General features: G+C 40.2%; 1 protein-coding gene across 1 annotated transcript; it reads right to left on the reverse strand.

The window, feature by feature from the left end:
- Positions 1-2,170: 2,170 nt before the first annotated feature.
- Positions 2,171-18,267, reverse strand: ZDHHC15 (zDHHC palmitoyltransferase 15). The gene is given in 13 exon segments (XM_088527531.1): positions 2,171-2,810; positions 3,985-4,067; positions 7,628-7,737; positions 8,405-8,503; positions 8,505-8,529; positions 9,720-9,852; positions 11,813-11,933; positions 12,968-13,000; positions 13,606-13,675; positions 14,534-14,654; positions 16,195-16,289; positions 17,903-17,929; positions 18,147-18,267. Coding segments are annotated over 12 exon segments (996 nt in total). The 5' UTR covers positions 18,265-18,267; the 3' UTR covers positions 2,171-2,810; positions 3,985-4,023.
- Positions 18,268-23,722: the final 5,455 nt, after the last annotated feature.

Here is a 23,722-nt window from a genome sequence, read left to right on the forward strand (position 1 = left end):
CAGCTTTAATTAATCAAGTGGTTTAGAGACACCTGCCCGACTTGACTGCTGCTCTGGAAGGCAGCGCAGAACAGCTCGGGGCACAGTGTTGACACTTCTCCTCTAAGGAAGCAGAAGAGCAAAATGGAGCTTTTCCAGTCACTCAGACATACCTGAGCTTCTCTACATTTTGTCCTGCTTCATTTCAATGCAAGTGTTCTGTTTCTTTTTCAATTCTTCTGTTTCATTTTGAAGCTTTCAAAAATCTGACCAGTGTGAATACAGACTTGGAGTGATTTTGAAGCTATCAAATTGTTCGTCGTTTCTGCCTAGACAAGCGTTTGTTATAAGCAGGTACAGGCTGAGCTGCTTTTAAGGAAAATGGAACATCAGCTCTACGTAGTCACAAGAAAAGTTACTTAACAACAGTATGCAAGCTAAGAAAAAAAGCCAAAGCATCATTTAAAAGTACTCGGAAACGTGTAAAGTTGTTTCCAAATATAATCATAAAGATGCAGGTTTTAATAATAACTACAACTGAAGACAAAAATCTATGTTATTCACTAACTAAACAGTGTTGCAGCTAAACAGCAAACCACCTGCAGGTCTTTTAGACAGTTTTGTTGCTGACCATTTGCCAAAGAAATAACCCTGAAAGAATGAAATGGCCCTAAAGAGAAGCGGATGCAGAAAGGATGCAAGAACCTGCTCAGAAAACTCCTGCAGCTGCACATGCCTTCAGACAAGCTCTGATATTCCCAGCCTAAAAACACTCAAGCTGATCGGATGAAACAGAAAGCTGCCAAATCATCTTCCTGTTTTTATACAGTAGAAATTTAGAGACCATAACACTTCAAAAGGCACAAGTAACAGTTGGAGCTAAATTCCTATGATTTCCTAGTGCACTTAACTGCCACCTTCCTCTAAAGACCCCTCTTTTGTTTCGGCAGAAATGAGATGATTAACTCTACTGTCATCCTTCATCAAACACAACCTAAGATCCAACCACAGATTTATATCAGAACTGTGATGGTTTCAGCCATTCCATCAGAGAATCACCAGGAAGAAGCAGTTGCAGCCTCAGCAGCAGGGACATCCAGGGAGCGCCCAAGGACAGGGCAAATATCCTACATTAAGGCTGGGAGAACTGACCCTATCTCTTAAGATTTAAATTGTAGCAATAGACATTTTGTAGAACACATTGCCTGTGTTGTAGAATAAATTTCAGAGATTACATACTAACATAAACCATGCCTTTTAGATAGACATGTTATATATCACATAATTAAATGTCTCCTCTTATGGACAAAAAATCTGTGCACGACTCCTTGGCCTCATGAATGTGCCACCAGTAGATACGGGTAGCTGCAGTGGAGTAAACAGAGGCAAAAAGATCTAGCATGTGCCAAGGCCTTTGTCACGGAGCAGATACTCACCCCGGTCATTTGTCTCGACAGGCACAACTGCTGCTGAGTCACTGTCAACGCAAAGGGCCAATAAACAAACACAAAACATGGAGAGAAAAATGGTAAGCGTAATAGATGATCTTAAAAGGAGTATATTAATACTTCAAGCATGCATCTAATCCAAACATGAGTGATGGAGTTGCCAGATGTGAACCATTCGGGGGCGGGGGGTGGGAAGACTCAGATCTAGAAAACTGCATATCATACAGACAGCAAATTCTCGGGTCCATGCTGCTTTCCTTTGACTGCAAATGGAGTCAAATAAATAGAAAAAGATCTGATCACCTCTTGGTGTTGGGGAGGGGGGATAGGAGAAGGGGAGGAAACAAAACCAAACACAACTTCACAACCCCAGTCAATACATGTAGTTCAGAAGTCTGACCTAGTTCAGATAATGAGTTGTTGTCTCTTGGGCATTACAAGACTAAAGCCACCTCTGAAGGGTGGGCTCCAAACGCTACTGTTGTAGCTAAGTGTTCAGTGCACATTTCCAACTCATATTTCAAATTAACACCTTCCTTTCTGACTCTATAAAGATAAAAATTTCCCACCAAACACTGATCCTGGGGTAACAACGCTCTTTGTTATGCACATTCTGTCCCTTAGCCCTAGGGATTAACGCAAACCGCACTAAAATGCCCGCTAGGTACCTGCGAGTAGGATTCGGCCTCCAGGGTGCTGTAGCTCGGGAGCTACCGCGATGACACCGCCGAGGAAAAAGCACCAACGGCCACAATATTCTTGAATCTTGATACTGCCAATATGACTAACTATTCTATTTCCATACACAGCTGCACATGTTTATGCATGTTCAGCACTTTTATATTCAACACGCACACAATTACCTACCAATTTAGTCCCAAATTTATGCAAGTCTGCCTCTCATTGAGTTAAACTTATTCAGATAGGACTTTAAACACTTACTAGAAATGCCACTTGTTAGAGAAGGTTGGAGAATCAGTCTCAAAATAAATAGGTTTCCCAAGAATATTATGGCTTGGAAGAATTCTGAGAGCTCAAGTCCCTGATGTTTGCAAAATGAAAAGGCCTTTGGAAATGCACTCACATCAGTATTTTTTTCAACTATTTTCAATAAAAAATATATATTATTTATAAAATAAAGAGAGCAGGCCAAAGAAGATTGGCCAGAATCACTCTATAAAATTGTTCTTTTCACTCCATAACTTAAACTTATAAAGCCCCAAAACATCTGTGCAGCAGGATTTCTGGAGAAGCACTTGAGAATGCAGATCCCAACCAGATGATACTTCATGATGCTTTCTCATCTTGAAGATCCATTTGTTTGCTGACTCTCAGAAGTGAAGCCCACAAAGAGAGAAGGGAGGTTGGCTCCTGAGAGGGAAGCTGAAATTTAAAGGAAGAAAATGTGCAATTGTAAGCACTGACCTTATAAGCTATAATATATGGCCACATAACCTTGACTTTGACCATTATTTTAAAGTCAAGTAGAATGACAGGGAAAATGCTGCTTTTTCACTCCCTGGGTAGAAAGGCATTCTGTAGTTTTCACCAGTTATCAACAGCAGAAACATCTGTCTGTTTGTTTTTTCCCCCTCAGTGGAAGAAAACAAACACACCTAAAACATGCAAGTAACCTATTTACTGAAATCTTGTGCTGCTCTACCCACGTGGAAAACGAGCAATGGATTACAGTGCTTCCACATACAATTTAGTTACCTGACATTCAATAAATTAAGGGGGAAGCTGCAGCCAACTACTCCAGCTCCTGCAAGGGGGAGAGCAGAGGATGCTTCTCAAATCTTGCTCAGTGACACTTCACTGTACAAATCTTTCACAGAGCCCGAGGAGGATGCAGGCTACAGCTTACTGCACTGCTGCACGTGTGGGTACCTCCCTACTTTTATGACAGTCAGGACAGATCATATATCAGTGAGCATATAGCGAGCATATAGTGCAGCATCTTCTCCCAACCACGTATTATCTGGTGTTGCACCCGTTCATTAGGGTGAAGAAAAACTAGACCAACAGTCTAGTTTTTTTTTAGAAAAACTAGACCAACAGTCAACCTTCCTGAGAAGGACACTGCACGTCCCATGCACTTCATCCCAGCTGCGCTGAGCTCGTAACACGGCCACTCTCAACTTTAGTTTCCCTCAAGGCAGTTATCTCCACCTTTCCACCCCTTCCATGAATTACAGAACAGAACTCATTTTGATAATTGTAGAACTTACTGGCAAGAGCTGTGGCTGCCACATCCACCAGAGGAGCTGCAGGTTTATATCCTCCCCTACAAACTGTCCCTTTCACCTTTCGGGTAAACTGAGCGAGCACCTGGCCCAGCCACTGTTCTCTCTTTGAGCGGCCACACTGAGCCGTAGCACCACTAGCAAAACACGATCCTGCACAGTGGCATCAACACGATGCTGCGCTGAGAGCATCTCTGAGCTTCAGGTGGCTCATGAACAGAGCTGGCTGTAAAGCCAATATCTGCCAGGATGACCCAGCTACCAAATTCCCCACAGAGATGCTGCTTTTAAGATAACCAAGAAATACTGACCTTTCCGAACAAGCTTTGTGCTGTTGTATTCTCAAATCGCTACGTCTCCCTTTCTATGGCAAGGGATGAAGCCTCATTGGCATCTACACAATGAGAAACAAAACAGTTAGAGAGAAGTCTGTTTCTCACCCTCTTCAGTAAGCGCAGGAATATGTTTTTAAGAATCACGCCAAATAAAAATAGGCAACCCTTGCCAGAGCTAACCAAACACCATTTTTCAAAATGGGATTATTTTATTATTGGCTTTTATTTATAACCATGTCACAAGCTCTAAAGCCATTACGACAAATCAAGATCTTCCAGTTTTAATGGAACATTTCAGTCTCTAAGTTACAAAATCTTACTGCTTTCCTTCTATAACATAGAATTTGCAAACTCTTAGTAGGGCACTTCATTTGCCGATGCTATAGGACAAAGAAAAGCAGCAGTGAGAGAAAAACAAAATCCCTTGTGTCACAACACACTTCTCCCAAGCCCTTCGAGCAGCTAGAAGTGAAAGCGCTAAAGATTAATGTAGCAGGAAATCACATTTGCCAAACACAGCAGCAGTAAAAATACACATCGATGCATTTCATATGCTTAGTATGATAGTTTATTCCTAAACATTTTCACCTGCAAAATAAAAAACTCTTGTTTCTATGAAAACAGAGAGATGCAAAGCTTGTCTTTTGTCTCGGTTTCCTGAACTCCATAACTTAACACTGGACTGCCTGAACAGTCTCTGCTCATTTCAGGCCTGTAAGTAGCTTTTCAAATTCCTTGATAGATCGAAATCCAACCCCTACAAACACAGCAGAGGACTTCTCTGCTCGAAGGACTGCCATGCCAAGCAAGCAGATGCCTCAGGGCTTGGAGCTCCTTTAGGTAGGTTCAATTTGCCTAGTTTGCAGTTAAGTTCAAATCACATGTCCTGAGCTCCACAGAGATGATCACCCTTCCACCTGCTACTCAGCACACGCTGGCACAGAAAATTTTGAAGATGAAAATAATTTGATAAAGATTACTGAAGCTTTCTGTACAAGTCAAAAGGAAAATTAGTAAGTTGTTAAAATGGATTTAAGCTATCTGACATTGCCATACAAAATACAGAAATCAATGGCTCTGCTATTCCAGGCTCCAAAAGCATTCACTGTACTGACCCATTCATGATTGACCTTTCAATCACATTACAGGTGATATTTTTGAAAAAAACAACCTGATGAGCTGCCAGCATGTGATTTGGGACAGCTTCCTGGCTAGACAGATTTAAGAGATGCCTGTGAATTAAAAATTCTGAAAAAAAAAAAATTCAAATTAACATTAAATCAGAAGCAAGTGCTTTTACTCTGGCTTAAAAAAAAAAAAAAAAAAAAAGGTTAAGACTGCTGAGAAAAAGGCCTGTACACTCTTGGGACCTGGGCTGACACCTCTTCTCCTTGCTGCCACTGGGACTTGTCCTCTCCTCACTGGTCTCCTAGTCCCCTTCGTGTTGATCTCCCCTAACAGCTATGTGATTTTGTGGTCACTGGGCCTTAAAAGTGCACTGCTTTCTGCACATGCAACATCTGGATGGATAAAAGACTGCAGTAACGCAGTTAGGCAGGATAACGTTACACAAAGAAACACTTCATCAAGCTCCTCCAGCCCTCCCTTTTTCTTAAAATTATCTCTTTGTCATTTCTCTCCTCTTCTGCAGAAGCCTGGAGAGAGGGACCACGGCTGAGAGGAGCCCTCCTTCTTCTTGCTCTACAGACATTTCTTATCTGCGCTGTGGGGATACAGCAGTCAAGAGGCTTGAGCGAAATGCCCTATGAGATGGATTTATCCTGTAGCAGAAAACTACTTCACATCTCCATGCGGGGCTTCCTCTTGCTGTATTCAGGTGTCCAGGCTGAGAGCAGAGAGGAAGATGTGCCTGGCAGTAAGAGAAATAAACGTCAGGTCCCCTGCCGTTTGCTCTAACAGCTCAATTCCAGCTCCAAGTCACTGGCATGTGAGACATAAAGGACACAACATCCTTAACCAGAGTATTCCTTCATTTGGAGTCTCCATCTTTACCCCAAACCCAATACAGAAAAAAATAAACCTCACTGATCATAGACGAAGTACTAAGGTCAGCCATCCACCGCAGGTGCACAGCCTATTCTCTCCCTTTTAACTCTTACTTTTAAAATTGATTTGTGCTACAGCATCAGTGGTGCAATATATACACACCATCAGGAGGAACAGGTATTTTTCTAACACACACATGCTAATTAAAGCAAGCTGTTTATCTGAACTAAAGCTGAAAGGAACCTCTTATGCTAAGGAGCACATTTTGCCAGCACTACCAGTAGGTAAAGAAAAAAGCAGGTTGTTATTTTGCAGTGGAATAATTGGAAAATTGCAAATACAGTCTCACTAGAGACTGGACAACGACAGAAGCCCACATCAAAAGTTGTTACGCCCTTTAACCAAGACTGTTGACTTCCTCCTGGGTTGTACACACATGACTAAAGCGTATGCCAGAAAGCGAATGTTCTTGGCAAAGTTCCTGAAAACTATGGAAATCCTGTCTCTGAACAATATAGCTGTGATTTCTGGTTCTCCAAGTACACTTGCTTGGTTCCTCGTTATAGTAACCTGAGAACTAATTACACTTTCACCATTCTTGAAGTGGAGAAGGAGAGCAAGGTCATCATACATCTTTTAAAGGGAACATGGCTTCCAAGTCAGTGCAGTGCTATTGCCAAATAAACATGGACGACATCCTTGCACTACAGAAAACCACGAGTCTCTGCTTAATTCAGTGACAAGATTTCTGAACCTTCAAAACATGGTAAATGGGGGCTTTGACATTGACCTTAATATTCTGATACATATTGTATTTTCCAAACACCAAAGCTCGGAGTTAATGAGAAAGCCCCCTCACGTTCAAGAGGAGAAAAATATGGTAATGAATTATCAGACTCATTTTCCTTCACGTTCAGAGGAGAAAAATATGGTAATGAATTATCAGACTCATTTTGCATGCATGTAACCAAAGCAGTCAAATAATAGATATCTATAGTCTTTTTTCTTCCTGATAGGATGTCCATAGCATAAAAAGTATATTTATATCTCAAAAAACTATTGAGCACACATGCTGTATCACCTAGAATTGCTCTTGGCATATATGCATGTCTTCTATAGATCAGACAGCGAATATCTGTGCAAGCATGAAAATGAAATTAACTTCTGTATTCTTGTACTAAAGCAAAACAAGCTAAGTATAAAACAGCTTCCTAAAGGCATCTCTGCATACAGGTGTTTGTATGCATACTTGCACAAGCTCTCAGAGAATAAATGTTTAAGAACCTCAGTCTTTTTGTTTTTGCAGGCACAATTTCATGTCTCCAATAACTGCAGCATGCAGTAGTATTTACACATCAATTCACACAGTTTGAGGAAATTTCAAATTCTCTCTGCAACTTGTGAGTAACAACCTCTCAGTCCATTTATTTGCAAGTCTAAAGCTATGACTTGAGAAGTTTAAAAAAAAAAAGTTGACTTCAAAGACGGGCTTATTTTTAGTCAGTTTTCATTGATCAAGTCGGAGCTGCCTAGTGATTTAGCCAGCTCTTGTAACTCATCCAGTAGTCGCTGTGCATCAAGATATAACTAATTTCTTTTTGTGCTGCCTTACCACGTGGCTCTTCATCTATTCCATCGTCTTCCCACTGCTCTTCATTTGCTAGGAGAGGATTCTGAGCTTCGCACAAAGCTCTCATCGGGAAAAAGTGTCCATCTCCCTGGCTGCGTGGAAAAAGCAGAGAAAAACACTGTAAAAAGCAGCAAGTGGTTCTGAAGAATGAAGATTCAGAAGAATCAGCTTGGACACTTGTTTTAGCCTTCATCTGCATAGTTTTGTCACCTATATTTCCTATGTTTACTTTAAAATATTTTTAAGATTGAGAAATATTGAGTTTATTTTTTGTGACAGCTCAGATACCATGTAGTTTTGATCCTGAATTCCTGCAAACTGTTTGGAGACTAGAATTAAGTTACAGGGTACTTTTTTTTTTTTTTTTTTTTTTAGCAGAAATCAACATGCCTCAGTCAAGTTATTTTGAAACAATGGACAAAAGACTAATTAAGGACAATTAGAAAGGCCGGGGGTTGAAAAAACCATATTTGCAGAAGATCCATTATATCTGTTTTACCTATTTATACCACAGATTTTACTTATGTACTTGAACTATGCCCAACAGAAATGGCCCCAATCTTAGAGAGCCAGTGAATGTCGAACAAGCGTTTGAGTATAAATTCACCCTGCATTTGCTGGTGAGCTTGCAGCGATGCTGAGAGCAGTTAGCTAAGCATGCAGGCACAGATGTGGCACATACAGCTGCAGTCTCCATCTAGAAGTCAGACTCTTCAGTTAATAGTAGCAGCTTTTAGCACTGACTTGATTATTGCTTACCTAGAGACAACAGGTAGTAACCAGAGCTTTTTTTCTTCTCCAAACACCTGCTGAAGGTTCTTTACGAAGCCTAGATTGAATCCATTTTTATCTGGCCATTTGAAACACTGGAGCTGAGAAAGCCTCTAAAGATAGATGCAATTTCAGTGAAAAAAAGGAAATTACTGTCAAATACACCAAAACAGGATTGTACATCCTCAGATGACCACAACATGCACAAATGATCTACTGTACTGTTAGTCCGCATTACAAAGATACCAAGTATAAAAGTAATAGGCTCTTGAAAGCCTGTAAATACTTATGCAACTTTCAAATGAAAAGCAGGAATTATTCTTGCAAATGAACCATATGGAGTAACCATAAACCCAACTAAAAGCACTTTCTTTTTCTCTCCAATCTGCAGAAGAGAGTTTAACAAACTTTATGTAGACTGGTATTAAAACTCTGTGGGAACACAGTGACACTACCAATTTCTAAATCAAAAATCTGCAAAATAAATAGGTCCGTCTTCAAAGCACATTTCTGAAGTGGCACTGGAGATTTAAATTGCCTCATTCATTAGTAATATAATGAATAAGCATTAGGAATAAACATATGCAGATAGACCCTCTGTTACGGTGAAAAAATAAATTAAGAAAGAAAGAGAGGGGAGGAGAACCTCAAGTGCACTAGAAAGTTTTATCTACCTTCTAAGCTGCCTGCAGAGGTCTGATGTTTTGGGCTAGATGAGCTCCAGTGCCCCTTAAAATGAGTTTTAAAGTTAATAATTTCACAAAATCTGCATATTCGCTCAAACTCTCAATACTGTGCACTTTGTCACAAAACTTCACTCGACAAGCTTTAAAAGTTAAATAACTTCTATCTGAGGAAGGAAATAGAAATCACTCCCCCAGGTTCACAGCTTTTCAGATTCCCAGCTCATGGGCCTGTTTTACTCACCTAACTTCTTTGCCTTCACCAGTGAAGGAGGACACTGTTTTTCCTAGCCTTTCTGAGCTGTTTTAGGATGCACTCCAGCACACGAGTGTGAACAAGCATATTGCTAAAGCATGCACTGACTTCACAGCAAGTGCAGTTACACTTATGCACATGAGTATAATTGGGCACTTACACTTTAAGGCTCCAGTTTCCCTAACAAAGCTTTCATCTCATCAGCTGATAAATGCCTCTCTCAAGGTGACAAATTCCTACAGCGTCGTGCAAAAATCTTTTAATTCTCCCTGCCCTCATAAGCCAGCTGTAATATCTAAAAGTAGAGCACAAATTTCTGTTTTCTTACACCACTGCTTTATTGGACATGGACACTCAGTCTTACCTAAAGTAGATCTGTTTCTGCTCACAAGCCAACAGTGATAGCCAAAGAGGAACATCAGGCTTACGAAGAACATGACCGCCACAAAGAGAAGGAAAAGGACATGGAATTTGGAGCGTCCATTAGTCAGCTCACCCTGCAACGAGAAGCAACACAGAACAAGTGAGAAGGACAAATAAAAGCAGAAAATACTCCAGAAAAACAAAGATATCCTCTAAAATTCCTACTTCGAGTTTTCAAACTTGCATACACACACACAAAAAATATTTTTTACTGCAAAAAGTGGGAAAAGAAAAAGAAATAACCTGGTTCATTCTCCCTGTTGTATCTCAAGCAGAAAAAGCGGGGATTTGCTATGGTTTTTTTTTGCATGGAACAGAGCCAGTATGATCACAGCTTCCCACCTGGACCCAGGAAGCACATCCTATACTCACAGTGAAACTGGCAAGTACAAGTTTTTTGAAACCCTATTACATTCTGCTGAGCTTCCTTTAATCCTCACACTTTCCTGTATATACATTAAAATAGTGCTCTTTTCAGTGAGGTGTGTCATCTTTAGAATGGCAACATAAAAATTTTTCAAATTTAGAAGCGTGTGATTATTTTCAAATGATTGAGATACACCCATTCGACAGATTTATACAAGGATATATAGCTTCTCCTCTTCCAGTATAAGGGATGCTAAGAAAGCCTGACCTCCGTAGCTATAGAACTAGCAAGACAGGTGACTGTAGAGCTGAAAACAGCTGCTTTGGAGAGGAATAAAAGCCAAACAAGTTCTTAGAGGTCTTTCCATTTTGCAGTAGGACAGGCAAGTCCCAGAGGTCCTTGTAAGCAAATATCTACAGACGGACTGTGTGGGAACCTCAAACCAAAAAGGTACTTCCTAACCCCTGTGCTCTGTATGTGTGTAAGCACACGGATAGAGCCCTTGTGCCTTTCTTTATAGGAAGAAAATCCCTGGTAGTATCCCAAAAGTATCTCAGGAGGCATCTTACTTAAGTGATGAGGCATTAAAAGAGAGAGAAATTAATGAACTAATGCACAGCAAAGTTACGTTACTTAAACATAGTCATACAGAGTTAGTAGCAAAGCAGACATAAAAACCTAGAGACACAAGATCCAGTCTCATATTGGAACTGTCAGTTGGCATTGCTTGCATATAAATTAACTGGAAAATTAATAAGCAGCATGCTGTATTTTGGTCAGCTTTTATATTAAACAGCTGCCATATGAGGATTATAAAGTGAACAAGATATATATATATATTTAATGACATTGTTGTGTCAATATGTACAAACCAGTGACAGCATGTTATTCTTTGATATCAGAGCAGAGAAGGGAACACAGATTCTACAAGAAAATAAGCTTTTGGAGACCATCGTGTACAGTAACAATACGGTAGTACCCTGGGGTCTGCTCTTTCCCAAAGCACAAGAAACCTAATCCAAAGATAACAGTATAGAGAAAGCTGGGGAAAAAAGAAAAATATGCCTGGGCATTTTCAGGAAACCACTTAAAAGAACACCACCCACCCACAATTAATGTTTTCCTGCAATATGACTGAAACACATAGGTGGCATTCTTGCAACCACTTTAAAAGTGGCAAATATTGACAGCTGAGAACTTCAACTTAGAAGACAATTATTTCCTTAATCAGTAGGCTTTTATTCTTTTAAGTGAGGAGATATGGTCAGCTAATAACTGCTGTATTTGAAGTTGGGAAAATTAACCACATGTAAAACAAAGCTCTCTTTCAGCAAGGTGTGCCTCCTTTTGAAATACATCTGATTTTTCCATATTAAGAAGTTTGTGATTAGTTTCAATTTTTTTGATATACATACCATTCTAATAGGTCTGTACAAGAAAAGGATGTAACTAATTTCTCTGCCAGGAGCTAGATTCCTGAAGTCTACTTACTCCTCAGTCTGGATATCAAACATAATGGGAGTTACACTCATATATGGGCTCAAGAAAAAAATGTTATAGGAGAAAGCCCTCAATGGATTGAAAGTATAAAAAAGAGTAATGAAAGAGTGACTAACCCCCACCAAGACTCACAAGATACCAAAAAGTAACCAGATTCCACAACTTACTGTCCAATACTTAATGAAATACTTGAAGACTGTTGCAGCAATATACAAGCAATACAACAAAGAATAGGCTAAGAACAGTAGAAAGAATTTGTAGTTAGAAAATCCAATGCAGTTATTCACCCTAGAGAATAAAAGCAAAGTTGAAATCAGGATATGTACAGCACACAGTTACAAAGACAATGAATAACTTAAAAAAGATACAGCTCATTTTCTTCATTAAATAGCTCCCCTTAGTGGTCAAAATGAAGTGAAGTCAACTTTATTTTTTTTGCTTTTCACCTGATGGCTTGTAATGCCAAGTTAAAACACAGTTCATATTTGCAGCACTAGTAAATGTGTCACTGCTGCAGGCTTTAATTACTCATGCCTCTCTCTGTCTGTAAAAGTAATCAGATTTAGGATTTCTGTTTTATATCTACTCTTTGGAGAACTCAGGAGTCAGATTCACCATTGCAGTACATGGAGTTGCTTATATACACAACACATCCATCTGTATATACACATCACATCCATCGCCACACACAGAGCAACTCCAAAGAGGTACAAAGGAATGCAGAAAAATTAGTAGGCACAACATTTGCCTCAGAATTCAGGTTTCAAAATCCTTCTAAGTTTAGGAATACTAGGGAGGTTCAGGTAGGCACATGTCTGTGTTGCTTTTGATTTCTGAAATCTTCCTTTTAAGAAAAGGAGGAGTTTAAGAAATTCAGTAGCAGTAATTATCATCCATGCACTATTCTACTTAACATGCACAAGTGGCAGGCATCATTTTAGAAACAAACCACATGCAAATACTAGTGTTGAAAGCAAACACTAACTGCATGCTCCAATGATTATATATCTGAACTTAAAGGCTAAGTTGAGCTGCCTTTAAAATTTGAATAATAATCAAAGACTAAATTAGTATTTGTGTTTTAAATTATGTCAATATAACAGCTTTTTATGCATAGCTAATGGAACAAATATATGAATAATCTGTCTCTCAAAAACATCAAATATTTCAGGCAATTTCAAAGTATACTTATTTATAAATTTCCTAACATAAAGAGATATACAGTCTAAAATGAAAGAGACATATTGACATTATTCTATGGAGAAAAGCCATTTAAGCAGCCTCTATTTTCAGAGGGTTACAAACCAGTATCTAGGACATACCATGGACAGTGATGATCCATTTTTAGCACACATCTGCAAAAGGACAAAAAACAAAAAGGGAAAACTTGTATTTGGTATTTAATTGCCAAGTGCATGTCAACAGCAAAAGCCTCTGGTATTTTGGGCAAATTTCTATAATAATATAAAGTTTAAGAGGATATCTCTTTGAATTCCTTAAGGTAGGCATTTTAAGATACCTCTTATTTTTTTAAGATCTACCAATGTCTTTGGTACTCTGGAAGATAAAAAAAAAAAAGAACATGATGATTCCTACCCTGGAGGGCTTAAATCCCGAAAAACATCGCAGGTAAAGGGTAAGGCCTGGAATATTTAAACAACAACAACAAAAACAGAAAACCATTTTTAACCTGCTAAGAGCATAAGAGCAGCTGGTTAATCTTTCACTAGATGACACACTTTCTATCAGCTTCACGCTCACATATCTGTAGGTGCGGAAACTGCAAACACTGCAGGGCTACAAACAGCAGAAAAGCAAATGTTAATGCTGTCACCCAGGTTCATACTATGGTGGCTGTTACAGCAGCAGTTACTTGGTACCTCCACGTGTGGAAAGATACCTGAAAGACCAGCCATTCACGTGTTCTATTTGCTTCACTGAAAACAATCCAGTAACTTACACAGCACAAACGGAACAATGGTGGCAACGATCAGGTTTTATTAGCTGGCATCTATCACAGAATCGAATACCTGAAATTAAAGAAATATTAACACTGAGTAAAGTGTGCTTTCCTTGCTTGCTAGTTATTATTCTGCACATTTAATAAGTGTTTATATCTCTATCTCTTTAAAAGATGGGTGGCACTGCAGCTTTGCTGGCAGGTCAAAATCAGATAAGCAATGCCCATAATTCCACTAAGAACTCATGGATGAGGGAGCCAATCCTCCCTTTGAAGTACACAATCAGCTTAAACATCATAAAACAAAACTGTATGCTTCCCTCTGACTTCCACCTTTACTCACACTTCAAATACACTCCATTTTTGTAATTGTCTATATAGCAGTTCTTTGCTTCAAAATCCTTTGGCTTTTTTAATAGAAGTGAACAGGTCAGGAGCTCCACTCTGAACATGGATTGCCTTTAAGCTTTGAAAGGAGGTCAGTATGCATTCAACCACAGAACAAGGACCAAAAAAAAAAAAAAAAAAAAAAAATCTATTTAGGGAATTATGTTCTGCACCTCTAAGCTAAATTCCATCTTAAGTAAAAATTACAGTAGAATTTGGCTATTATATTACCAAATTCAGACAAGGTAAACACACAGTAAATACATCCTAAATACAAAGGGTGACATATTGCTGCTCAAAGCCAGCAACTGATACTCCACCGAACTGAAGCATTCAAAGCTTCGTGCTTTTCTCAAATATATTTACATTTTCCCAAATATAAAGAGAGAAAAAGCACTAAAAGTCTTAGCATGAGTGCTCTCCAGCACATACAGTGGCACTGGGAAGACAATGCAGATCTGAAGCATAATCTGCATCACCAAATATGCCACTTAGCCTGCTTGATTAGATTAAGAGAAACAAAGTCCTTAGCTCAGCTGACCTCCATTCCCCGTCCTCGTGTACACTGGCAACTTCTTTGCGATTTCGGCAAGAATTTGCCTCTGCACCTCCGGCCTTTCTTCATTTTCATAGCGCTCTTTGTCAGCATAGGACATATGGAACTAGGAACAGAAGTTATGAGAGAACCAGTTACTCATGTAGCAGCGAGAATAGTTCAAATATTCTATTTGGAAACACTTCTATTGCCCACTCCTTAGATCATTCAAGGATAATCTGATACGAAAAAGGTGTTTAAGAAGATATTAGGAGAGATATCAGGTACTGGACAGACAGAATGCAATGCCTGACTAGCTGTTAAATTTGTCTTTAGGTGCCTTTTTGCTCTTAGTGTTTAGGTATAGCGGAAAAGAAAAACTAGATGAATTAGTTCAGACTTGTATGAGTTGTTCTGAAAAAATATTTATTGAAATTTGGTATTGAAATATGAAAAGGCATTTTTCTTGTCTTTAACTGAAGCAGAAAGCCTTCAGGAGGTAGTATATAAGCACATTAGGTGTCCCTGCCTGAGCAGGGGAGTTGGACAAGATGATCTCTAGAGGTGCCTTCCAGCCTCAGCCGTTCTGTGATTCTGTGAATACATCAACAAGAAATGCAAAAGTGAATCTGAGATCACAAACATAGTAGATTTGCTACTACTGGTGTTGCTTTGCACAACAGTATTTTTCATGTATATTTTTCACGAATAACATACCTGAAACATTATTCATTTTAAGAATTTTACTTGCAAGCAAGAATCTGTTTCCAGCTGTCATTTCCTATTTCTAAAACTTTCGTAATAGAAGGGACACAGTCTATTTTCCATCACAGTGAAACAGTGTCACAGTTTGCTGCAGTTTCTCTTCACTGGGGTATTTTCTTTTATGATGTTTGTGACCAGAAAAGTGCAGGAGCACAGGTGGGCACACACCCCCAGTTAAACACTGCATGCTACGCACACAGCCACAGTCTTCACTCCCTGAAGCACTCGGTGTCAGAATCTCAGCATGTTCAAAATAAAAAGAATTCCTCTATCCCTCACTATCACAAAGAAAAAAAAATAACAAATTAAACAAGCTTAGCTACTACGAAAGCACCTATTCAAACCTACAAAGGGCTCCCAACAGGACAGGCAACACTAGAGTTCCAGAGAAACCAGATGTGTGTGTGCCACAGTGATGCGAGGGACAGCTGGCTCAGGAGGTGACAAAGCCTCTACCACTACAGATGCATCTGTTTCTGTCTATGCTGCAACACCTTCAATAAAGAAGGAAACCCCAAAACTGAGGTCCTTACTCAAAAGAGTGCAATAAGATTAGGCTGAATAAGGTCAGGATTGGCTCACAATGTGTTAAATGCTTGGAGGTCAAAGACACTGTAAATAATTAATAATCATAAATCCCATTATGTGCAACCCGAAAAATCCAATTTTCTCCTGGAACACCTGAAAAGGCTGCTCCAGAAGTCAGCGCCGTGGCCGATTTTAAATCACACTCTTTGGGGAGTCAGAGGATTCTCCAAATGGTAAGTTGCTCTCTTTTCCAGTGAGCTCTAGGTCACTTTCTGTCTCTTCGGGAAATAGATCAGTTGTCCGAAACTACCGGATTTTTTATTTTTTTCTTTAGCTTCCACTTTGCAATGTACGAAAAGTGCTTGGACTCCTACCTTTTTATCTGGCTGCACTGGAAGAGTAAAAATAGACTTCCAATATGTCCACACGAAGAGCACGAACAAAATGTGGAATATTGTAAGATAGGCCACTAAAAAATAAATAAAGGAAGAAAACACCAACTTCTTAACCAAAGTTCACTCATGATAAGCATAATTCCAAACTTTCATAATGACAGTAAAAACAATACCGAAGAGTATATTATTTACACTACGTTCATCACCACTCAGGAGTCTTTCAAAAATAAAGTGTTCTAGCAGATCTTTAAAGTAGCTAGGAAAAAACATATCTCTTGCTAAACATCTTTTAGATTTGCCATAACTCACATAAATAAATAATAAAAAACTCACAATTGCAAGTAAAATCTTGCAATTCCTGAAAAGAAAGAACAGTAATCCCCTAGATGCAACATTATCACATGAACTGCAGCATGCCTCAGAGCAAACTTTACTTCAAAGACTTTGGACATGAGCAAAGCATTCAATGACTCAGAAAGCCAAAGGACAATTCTCCTTTGGCTAAAATCTGTTATTTTCTTAATACTCAAGACTCAATTAAGCATTATCATACAAACGTAAAATGGTACTATTTAAATACATTGTTTAACCACAAGAATAATCAGATTTTTCCCATTTCAGTTATAGTTCAAATTCTAGCAATCTCAGATTAAAACAATTACTCCTGTTGGAAAAAAGTCCAAAATCAGGCAGACTGGGAGAAAGTTCACTTGGCATAAAGGCCAAACGTAAGTTTGACACTTTCTAGTGACATGGCAAATGATCCGAGCCCACAACATCATGGCAGATTGCAGGATTGATCACATGAATCAATAATAATTCACTATTATCCTCCTACTAAGTGTAGGCATAGCTCAGGCAGTTTTAAACTGTTATTTAAGGAGAGAAATCTTGCAACAGGTTTATTTCTGTTGACACAGTCCAGCAGCATGTCAGAGGAAGCTGACCTGGACAGGCACAACAGATTTGGCAAGTAACTTCTCTATTTTTTCTGCTAAACAATCATTAACAACATCCTTTCTATAACTTCTCTGTAAGAGTTTCATGCACCAGGACAGCTCTCTTGTGCAAAGAGAACTCCCCTCCCACAGCAACCTGGGGGATCTTCAGTGTCTCATCTCAGCTAGTGCTGGCCTCCATGGGACAACAACTTATAAACTGCTTTCACTGAAAGCACTAAGAGCACATGGATCACAAAGGGGAATCGGTGTTACCAGTTCAGCTTATAAAAACAGCTCTGGAACTTCAAAACAGAGAGGAAAGGTCTGTGGGCACAAACAGATAAACACACAGAGGGTTTGGGGGAAGCGCTGAACAGGTCACTGCCGTTCAGTGATCATTACTGAGATTAGGCAGGGGGAATTCACGACACACCCCAACGCATTCCTAGCAATACACGCCGCATACTTTGTGATAACCTGCAGCTCCTGGGAGGAAACCCTGAAGGAGTGAGTCAGTTTAAAAGGACTGGGGGAAAGACGACTTTTTTCCAAGCATTTACACTTTATTCTGTTCCTGAACCGGCAGGGCCAGTGTTTAGGCACACAGAGACAGTGCCCTTTCATATCTCCCCCATGAGCAGCTGCAGAGAAGCAAAAATACAGAGATGCTTCTTAAAAGGCATTTATTTTATTCTAAACACGAGTATCATCAGATAAAGAGTAAATGCCAAATAAAACTCACGTACCTTTTTCCACGGGGTTGCTCAGAGTCACTGGAGGAGGAAAAAAAAAAAAAAAAGGAGAGAGAGAGAGAAACAGGCGCTTATGGAACAGCTACGACCCCCGCGCAAGTTCTGGTGACAAAGGGCAGCCCTAGTTTTATAAATAGGTGCTCGGAACCGAGCGGAGCCCCCTCGCGCCGCCCCGCCGGGGCCCGCGGCCTGCCCGGGACCCGCGCGGCGCGCCCGCCGCCGCCGCCAGGCCGCTCACCCAGGCACAGCTCGCACACGTAGGCGTAGTAGGACCAGAGCACGACGAGGGCGATGATGGCGACGGGCAGCCAGGAGAAGGCCCGCTGGCAGCAGCGCAGCCCCCGCGACAGCGCCATGCCGGGCCCGCCGCCACGGAAGCGCCGCCCGCCGCGCGCCTCAGAGGCCGCGGCGCCCCCCGGCGGCGCCCGGCGGAGCCGCCACCCCGTTACCTCAGCGCGGGCCCGCGCCTCGGCCCGGGCCTCAACGGCCCCCGGGACCCACCCGGCACCGGGGACCCTCTGCTTTTGTGTCCGGCCGCCGGTTTCCCCGCGTGCTCCACGTGGCTGCTGTTCAAAGCCTTCTGGTTCATGGGGAGCCAAGGGAGACTCAGTCACATAAGCACGAGCTCAGCGGAGGGGCGAGATGCCTAAGTGCAACTGCTTAGCACCCCCCCCACCCCCCCCCCCCAAAAAAAAAAAACCAAAAAAAAACCCAAAAAACAAAACACCACAACCTGGAGACCTCGCAGCTCTGGCCGCCACATCTCTAAATTGCCAGTTGATTCTGACCTGAACAGTTCTCTGCTAATGTGCGCCACACACAAGTGCATAAGCCAAGAAGGAAATGCACCCTGCAAGGGGCTAGAAAGACTAGGCTGATATCAGCTAAGATGCTGCTCTCATTGCCATCAATCCCAAAATAGCCAGGCTACATCAGGAAACTGGTGCCAACTCTTACAACAATTCACCTGTTGTAGAAGTCCGAAAGACTTATGTCCATTTCACCAAAGTGCTGTCCAAAAAGCTCCGAAAAGTTGCATGTAGCAGAAAATATTTAAATATATCATCCTTTCAAAAAAGCCTTGGAAACAACAAGCCTTGGAAACAATTGCGACGTTTTATGACAAACGTCACAATTGGAAAATGCAGTTTGTATTCCCAAAATTCAATATGAAACTGTACACGAGCTACAGAAGGCATTCTGAAATTATATTCTAATCCAGAAAATCAGAGTTTGTGTAAGTTACTTTCACTGTTAACTTCAAAAACCCTGCTTAAACTTGAAATATGGAGAAGCCCCAAAATAGAGAGCTATCGAAAAGCAACGACAAACCGCAATGAGCCAAACCTTGTGAAGATCTAGATTTTCAAACTATTTTTGACTTGGTACATGTAAAATAAAGATGCATTTTTTTTGTACTGTCAGATATATTTATATGTGGGTACATAGTTTTACTTATAATTTAAGGTCACAGATTCTTGTATATCTACATATGTGATAAGCAAAAGAGAACCAAAGACCTGCTCACCTTCCCTAGTGACCTGCAGAAGGGCTCACAGCTTGCCCATTTTGTCATTTATTCCAGGAAAATGTAGCAATCCTCCTTATCTCCATCAGGTCCTAGGGCCATCACACACACACAGTTTGCGGTAACGAGAAATCTTGCAGCGCACACTAAATCTAACCAGAGCAGTGGACTTGGGATCACAAATGCTGCATCCAAACCCCTACAGAATTGTTAGATGAAGCTTTTTCAGAAGAAAAAAAGAAAGAGAAAATGAAACAGCAAATTAGAGGGGAGAGAAAAAAAAAAAAAAAAAAAAAAAAAAAAAAAAAAAAAAAAGAGAGCTGCTCCAGAGACAGGCCATAGAGAGCCTTGTAACTATCACACGAGCTGCTTGGGCCTGCGAACAGTGATCCTATGCAGCAAAATTTGTCTCACGTTACCACAAACGCAGTCATCTTGTTTATAACAAACGATACAAGGAACGGACTGTGAACAAGTGCATTAGACCATTAGAGGGTGCTCGAGTCCACATAATAATAATGGGCATTCAAACCCATCCAGTTCAATAGCTGATGGTTATTCAGGGGGACAGGACATAGACCTATACGAGTCACAGTGGGAGCAACTGAATAGAGACAAAACAGTGTGGAGGAAAAGTCATCATCTTGTTTTGTTGCCTTTATAGCCTTGCCCAAAAGATGTTTGAATTACCTCCCGCAAGACTAATCTCAATTTCTTCAAGATTATTCTCTCCATTTATTCCAAAGTTGTTGAAAATCTGGTGCAATGCACTCATGCTATGCATTTAGGTGAAAAGTCACACGAATGACCATAAATGGGACCTTTCCTGAGCTCTTGTGTACCCCAAATAACATCTTTTAAATAATAGCTTATGTACACTGTTCCATACCCTTTACAAGTAAAGCATATCAACAATTTTTATTCTATATAGCTACAGAAACTCTTGCTTCCCCATCCGCCTTTTCCTGCCATACGCAATTATCAAGTGAACTCTGAACTTTTATCCTAGACATTTCCTGTTTGACACACGACTAACTCCATTAGTTGGCAGTAACATAAGTCTCCTGTCTAACGGATGAGCCTTTTCCTGTTGCAAAGGAGGGGGACCTTGCTCACATAGTGCCTCCAGAGGAGCAAAATAGATAGGGAAAGAAACATGCTGCACCCAGGCAGGTGGTTCTGCTAGATCTTCAATATCTGCATCTCTTCAGGGCACCTTGTCCTATGGAGTATCCTCCAAGGAGAGAGTGGGATCAGATGGGATGAGAAGCTAGTGATTAACCCTGGGTTCCAGAGGAAGGACAGGTCCCACAAAGTTTCAAGCAAGGCCAATTGCTGAATCTGCTGCTGCTTCCTTGGCACTATTCAAACCTCAGATCTTTAAAATGTGCAAGAAAATAATAGTTTTGGCACACAAAATTTCACAGAAAGAGTGCAAATGAGAGAAAACTTTGCTTTCCAGTGGTTTAAAATCAGCTAAGATTCCGTTCCTAAAACAAAGTAGGGATATTTCCCAAGCTAAATGGCTTCAACTATTCAGCACCCCACTGCAAATAGTAAAGATACTCGGAAGGTTTCAAACAAGAATCGGATGACATTTTATAATGTGTTGGGCTGTCTGACTATACCGATCCTAACTAGCAACCCTCCACATTTGAGCCCCATTCCGTGCTCAGACACACAGACAGAAATCCTTCTGCATGCCTTGGGAACAGCGTCATCAAATCTCTGATGGATGGATGACCTTTTTGTCCTGGATTCTTAGGTTGATCCAGTTCTTATGTGAGCAATGCAGCAGGATACACAGTTTCCTATTTCTACAGCAGCTGTTTTCTGTGACTTTTTTTCCTGTTTTGTCCATTTTTCCTCTTATACCACTAAATTTTGAAACCAGGTAAACAGATTCATACCCCCCAGATTATTTGCATTTTTTGCATTTCTTTCAAAATAGCTTAGAGCTTTGAGGCATCTATCTGTGATGAAGCTGATGAACCACGTCCCACCCCCCCTTTATTTTATTTTTTCATTTTAACATTTTTAACAAAATTAAACGGCACCTTTCAAGAAGGAGATTATATACAGAGTTACATGATTCTTTGGGGGGGGGGGGGGTTCATTTGAAAGTAGAAAAAATCCATCAGGTATGTAGTCAGCTCAGTGATGCATGGAAGAACACACCATTTTTGTAAACTCACCAAATCTTGCAAAACCTGCATGGACCTGGCGGACGTGATTTCAGAGCCGAGGAGCCATGCTGGGTGTAGGCAGGCAGCATATGCCACGTGTAATTTTTTAATTTCCTGGTGGCAGCAATTCTTACAGGTGCAATAGCAGGTTTGTTTATTTTTCGTTCTTCATCAGACCTGTTATTAACATTCTGTTAGATCCCTCGAGTGCACCTGGGTTTGCTAGTGACTGAGCATAACGGCATCTTTGCCCTGGGCTCTGGGAGACTGTGCATATGGATAGGGAACACAACAGATAATATGGATGCAAATTTCAAATTACTAGTTTAGCCTGCAGCCAGTTCAGGGAGGACAAATCTCAAGGAAAAAGGGAGAAGAGCATGAATGTGCTTTTAGTTTCTACAGAAGGTATAGAGGTGAGTATGCAGCACATAGAGCATACAGTACTTTTCCTGTATACATAGGGCAGAGAAAAGATGCACAGAGTTAAATCTGACCTGCAAATGTGATGATCCTGTCATTATATTATATGCTACATGATTAATCTCAGATATCAAACTCAAGTATAAGTGAAAAGCAGCATCCTATCTGATCCATAGGAAGAGGAGGGAAGATATCAAAATAAACACATGCCACCACTTCTCAGTGAGAAAAAAAAAATGAAGAAAGAGTACAAACCGATTTGGAGTAATCACTGCAAGGAGGTGTTTTCCACCTTCAACTCAATGTTCTCTAGCTAGAGATGGTACTGGCTAAAGGCAACTGTCTTCTGCCTTTTTCTGCCTATGATTTTTTTCCGTCTTACTGGAGTTTTTTTTTTTTTTCTTTTCCCTCTTATAAATGGTATGCATGCTAATACACTATGGAAAGATCTTATGTGACCACAGCAGTAGCTAATAATAATCTGCCTCTGAAAGTAAAACATCTACCAAAAGACCTGTCAGATTTTGCACTTCTGCAGAGAGTGCACTCCTCAGTAGTGTATTCTCCAAGATAGCTTCACATCTTCCCTGGCATTCACGTACATTACTAATGCCAGTGCTTTAGGGTCTTCTCAAAATATACTGCTGTCTTCCTGTCAAACTGTCAAGAGAGGCCTTGAAAGAAAAATGAGCTTCATTTGTAGGTACTTTTTTTTAAAAGCAGTACCATTGTTACTGATCTGAGATTTTTTAAAAAAACTCCTTTTTCCACTGCTGTATACCCAGTGTTTGGAGGATGCTCCAGTTGCATTTGCACCTGATATTTCTTCCAAATCTATGTCAGCTTGGTAATTACTTTGAAGACAAAATTAATTAATTTCATAATAGCTACGATAGGAAGTCTGATATTTGTAATCAGCTATGTATCTGTTGCTAGGATACTGGAATTATTTGTTCTTTTGGGGAAAAAAAAATCTAAGATACTTGCCTCTCAAACTACATATCCAAGATAGGCAAAAGTTCAGCTGCTCCTAGAAGCAATCTTTTGGTGCTGTCCTATAAGTCACATATAGCTCTTGACTCAGAAACTGTATAAAAAGACTACAAGCATTTACTTACATATCTATCAAATCATTTATCAAACAAAATGTGATATAGCTGCTGAATATTAATTGCCCTAATCCATGTTTTTGTTGTTATATCACGACATCTATGAGCTGCATAAATATAGAAAGCAACCACGCATTGCAGACACGCAGGAGACACTAAACACCTAGCAAGTTGTTCCGATGCAGCTTGCAGATCTAGCAATATAAAATGTTCATCAATGAATTCTACAGTTCTCAGTGACTAAACTGAGCAAAAAGCAAATTTTACCCTTTTTCTCAATTTCCTGCCTATCTTCTTCCCCTCTAGAGCACAACTTCAATATCTTTTGGAAGTTCTTTTTCCCATTCTCAGCTGTCATTTATCCATACCGTAATTATTTAATACTTTGATATCTTTTCAAAAGTCAATCACGAGTTTTTCCCTACTTTTTTTTTTCTCCTCTTCTTTTCATGATGTTCAACTACCTGAGCAGTGACAGATATATTCCAGCATAATTGTGATACATGTGGGGAGTTATCCTCTCGTGATAATAACCTGGAGATAAGTCTTCCCATCTGCCCTTGCCAGG

Source organism: Tinamus guttatus, unplaced genomic scaffold (genome assembly GCF_059628265.1).
Source record: "Tinamus guttatus ecotype Peru unplaced genomic scaffold, ASM5962826v1 Tinamus_guttatus_pri_ptg000287l, whole genome shotgun sequence".
Classification (NCBI taxonomy): Eukaryota; Metazoa; Chordata; class Aves; order Tinamiformes; family Tinamidae; genus Tinamus; species Tinamus guttatus.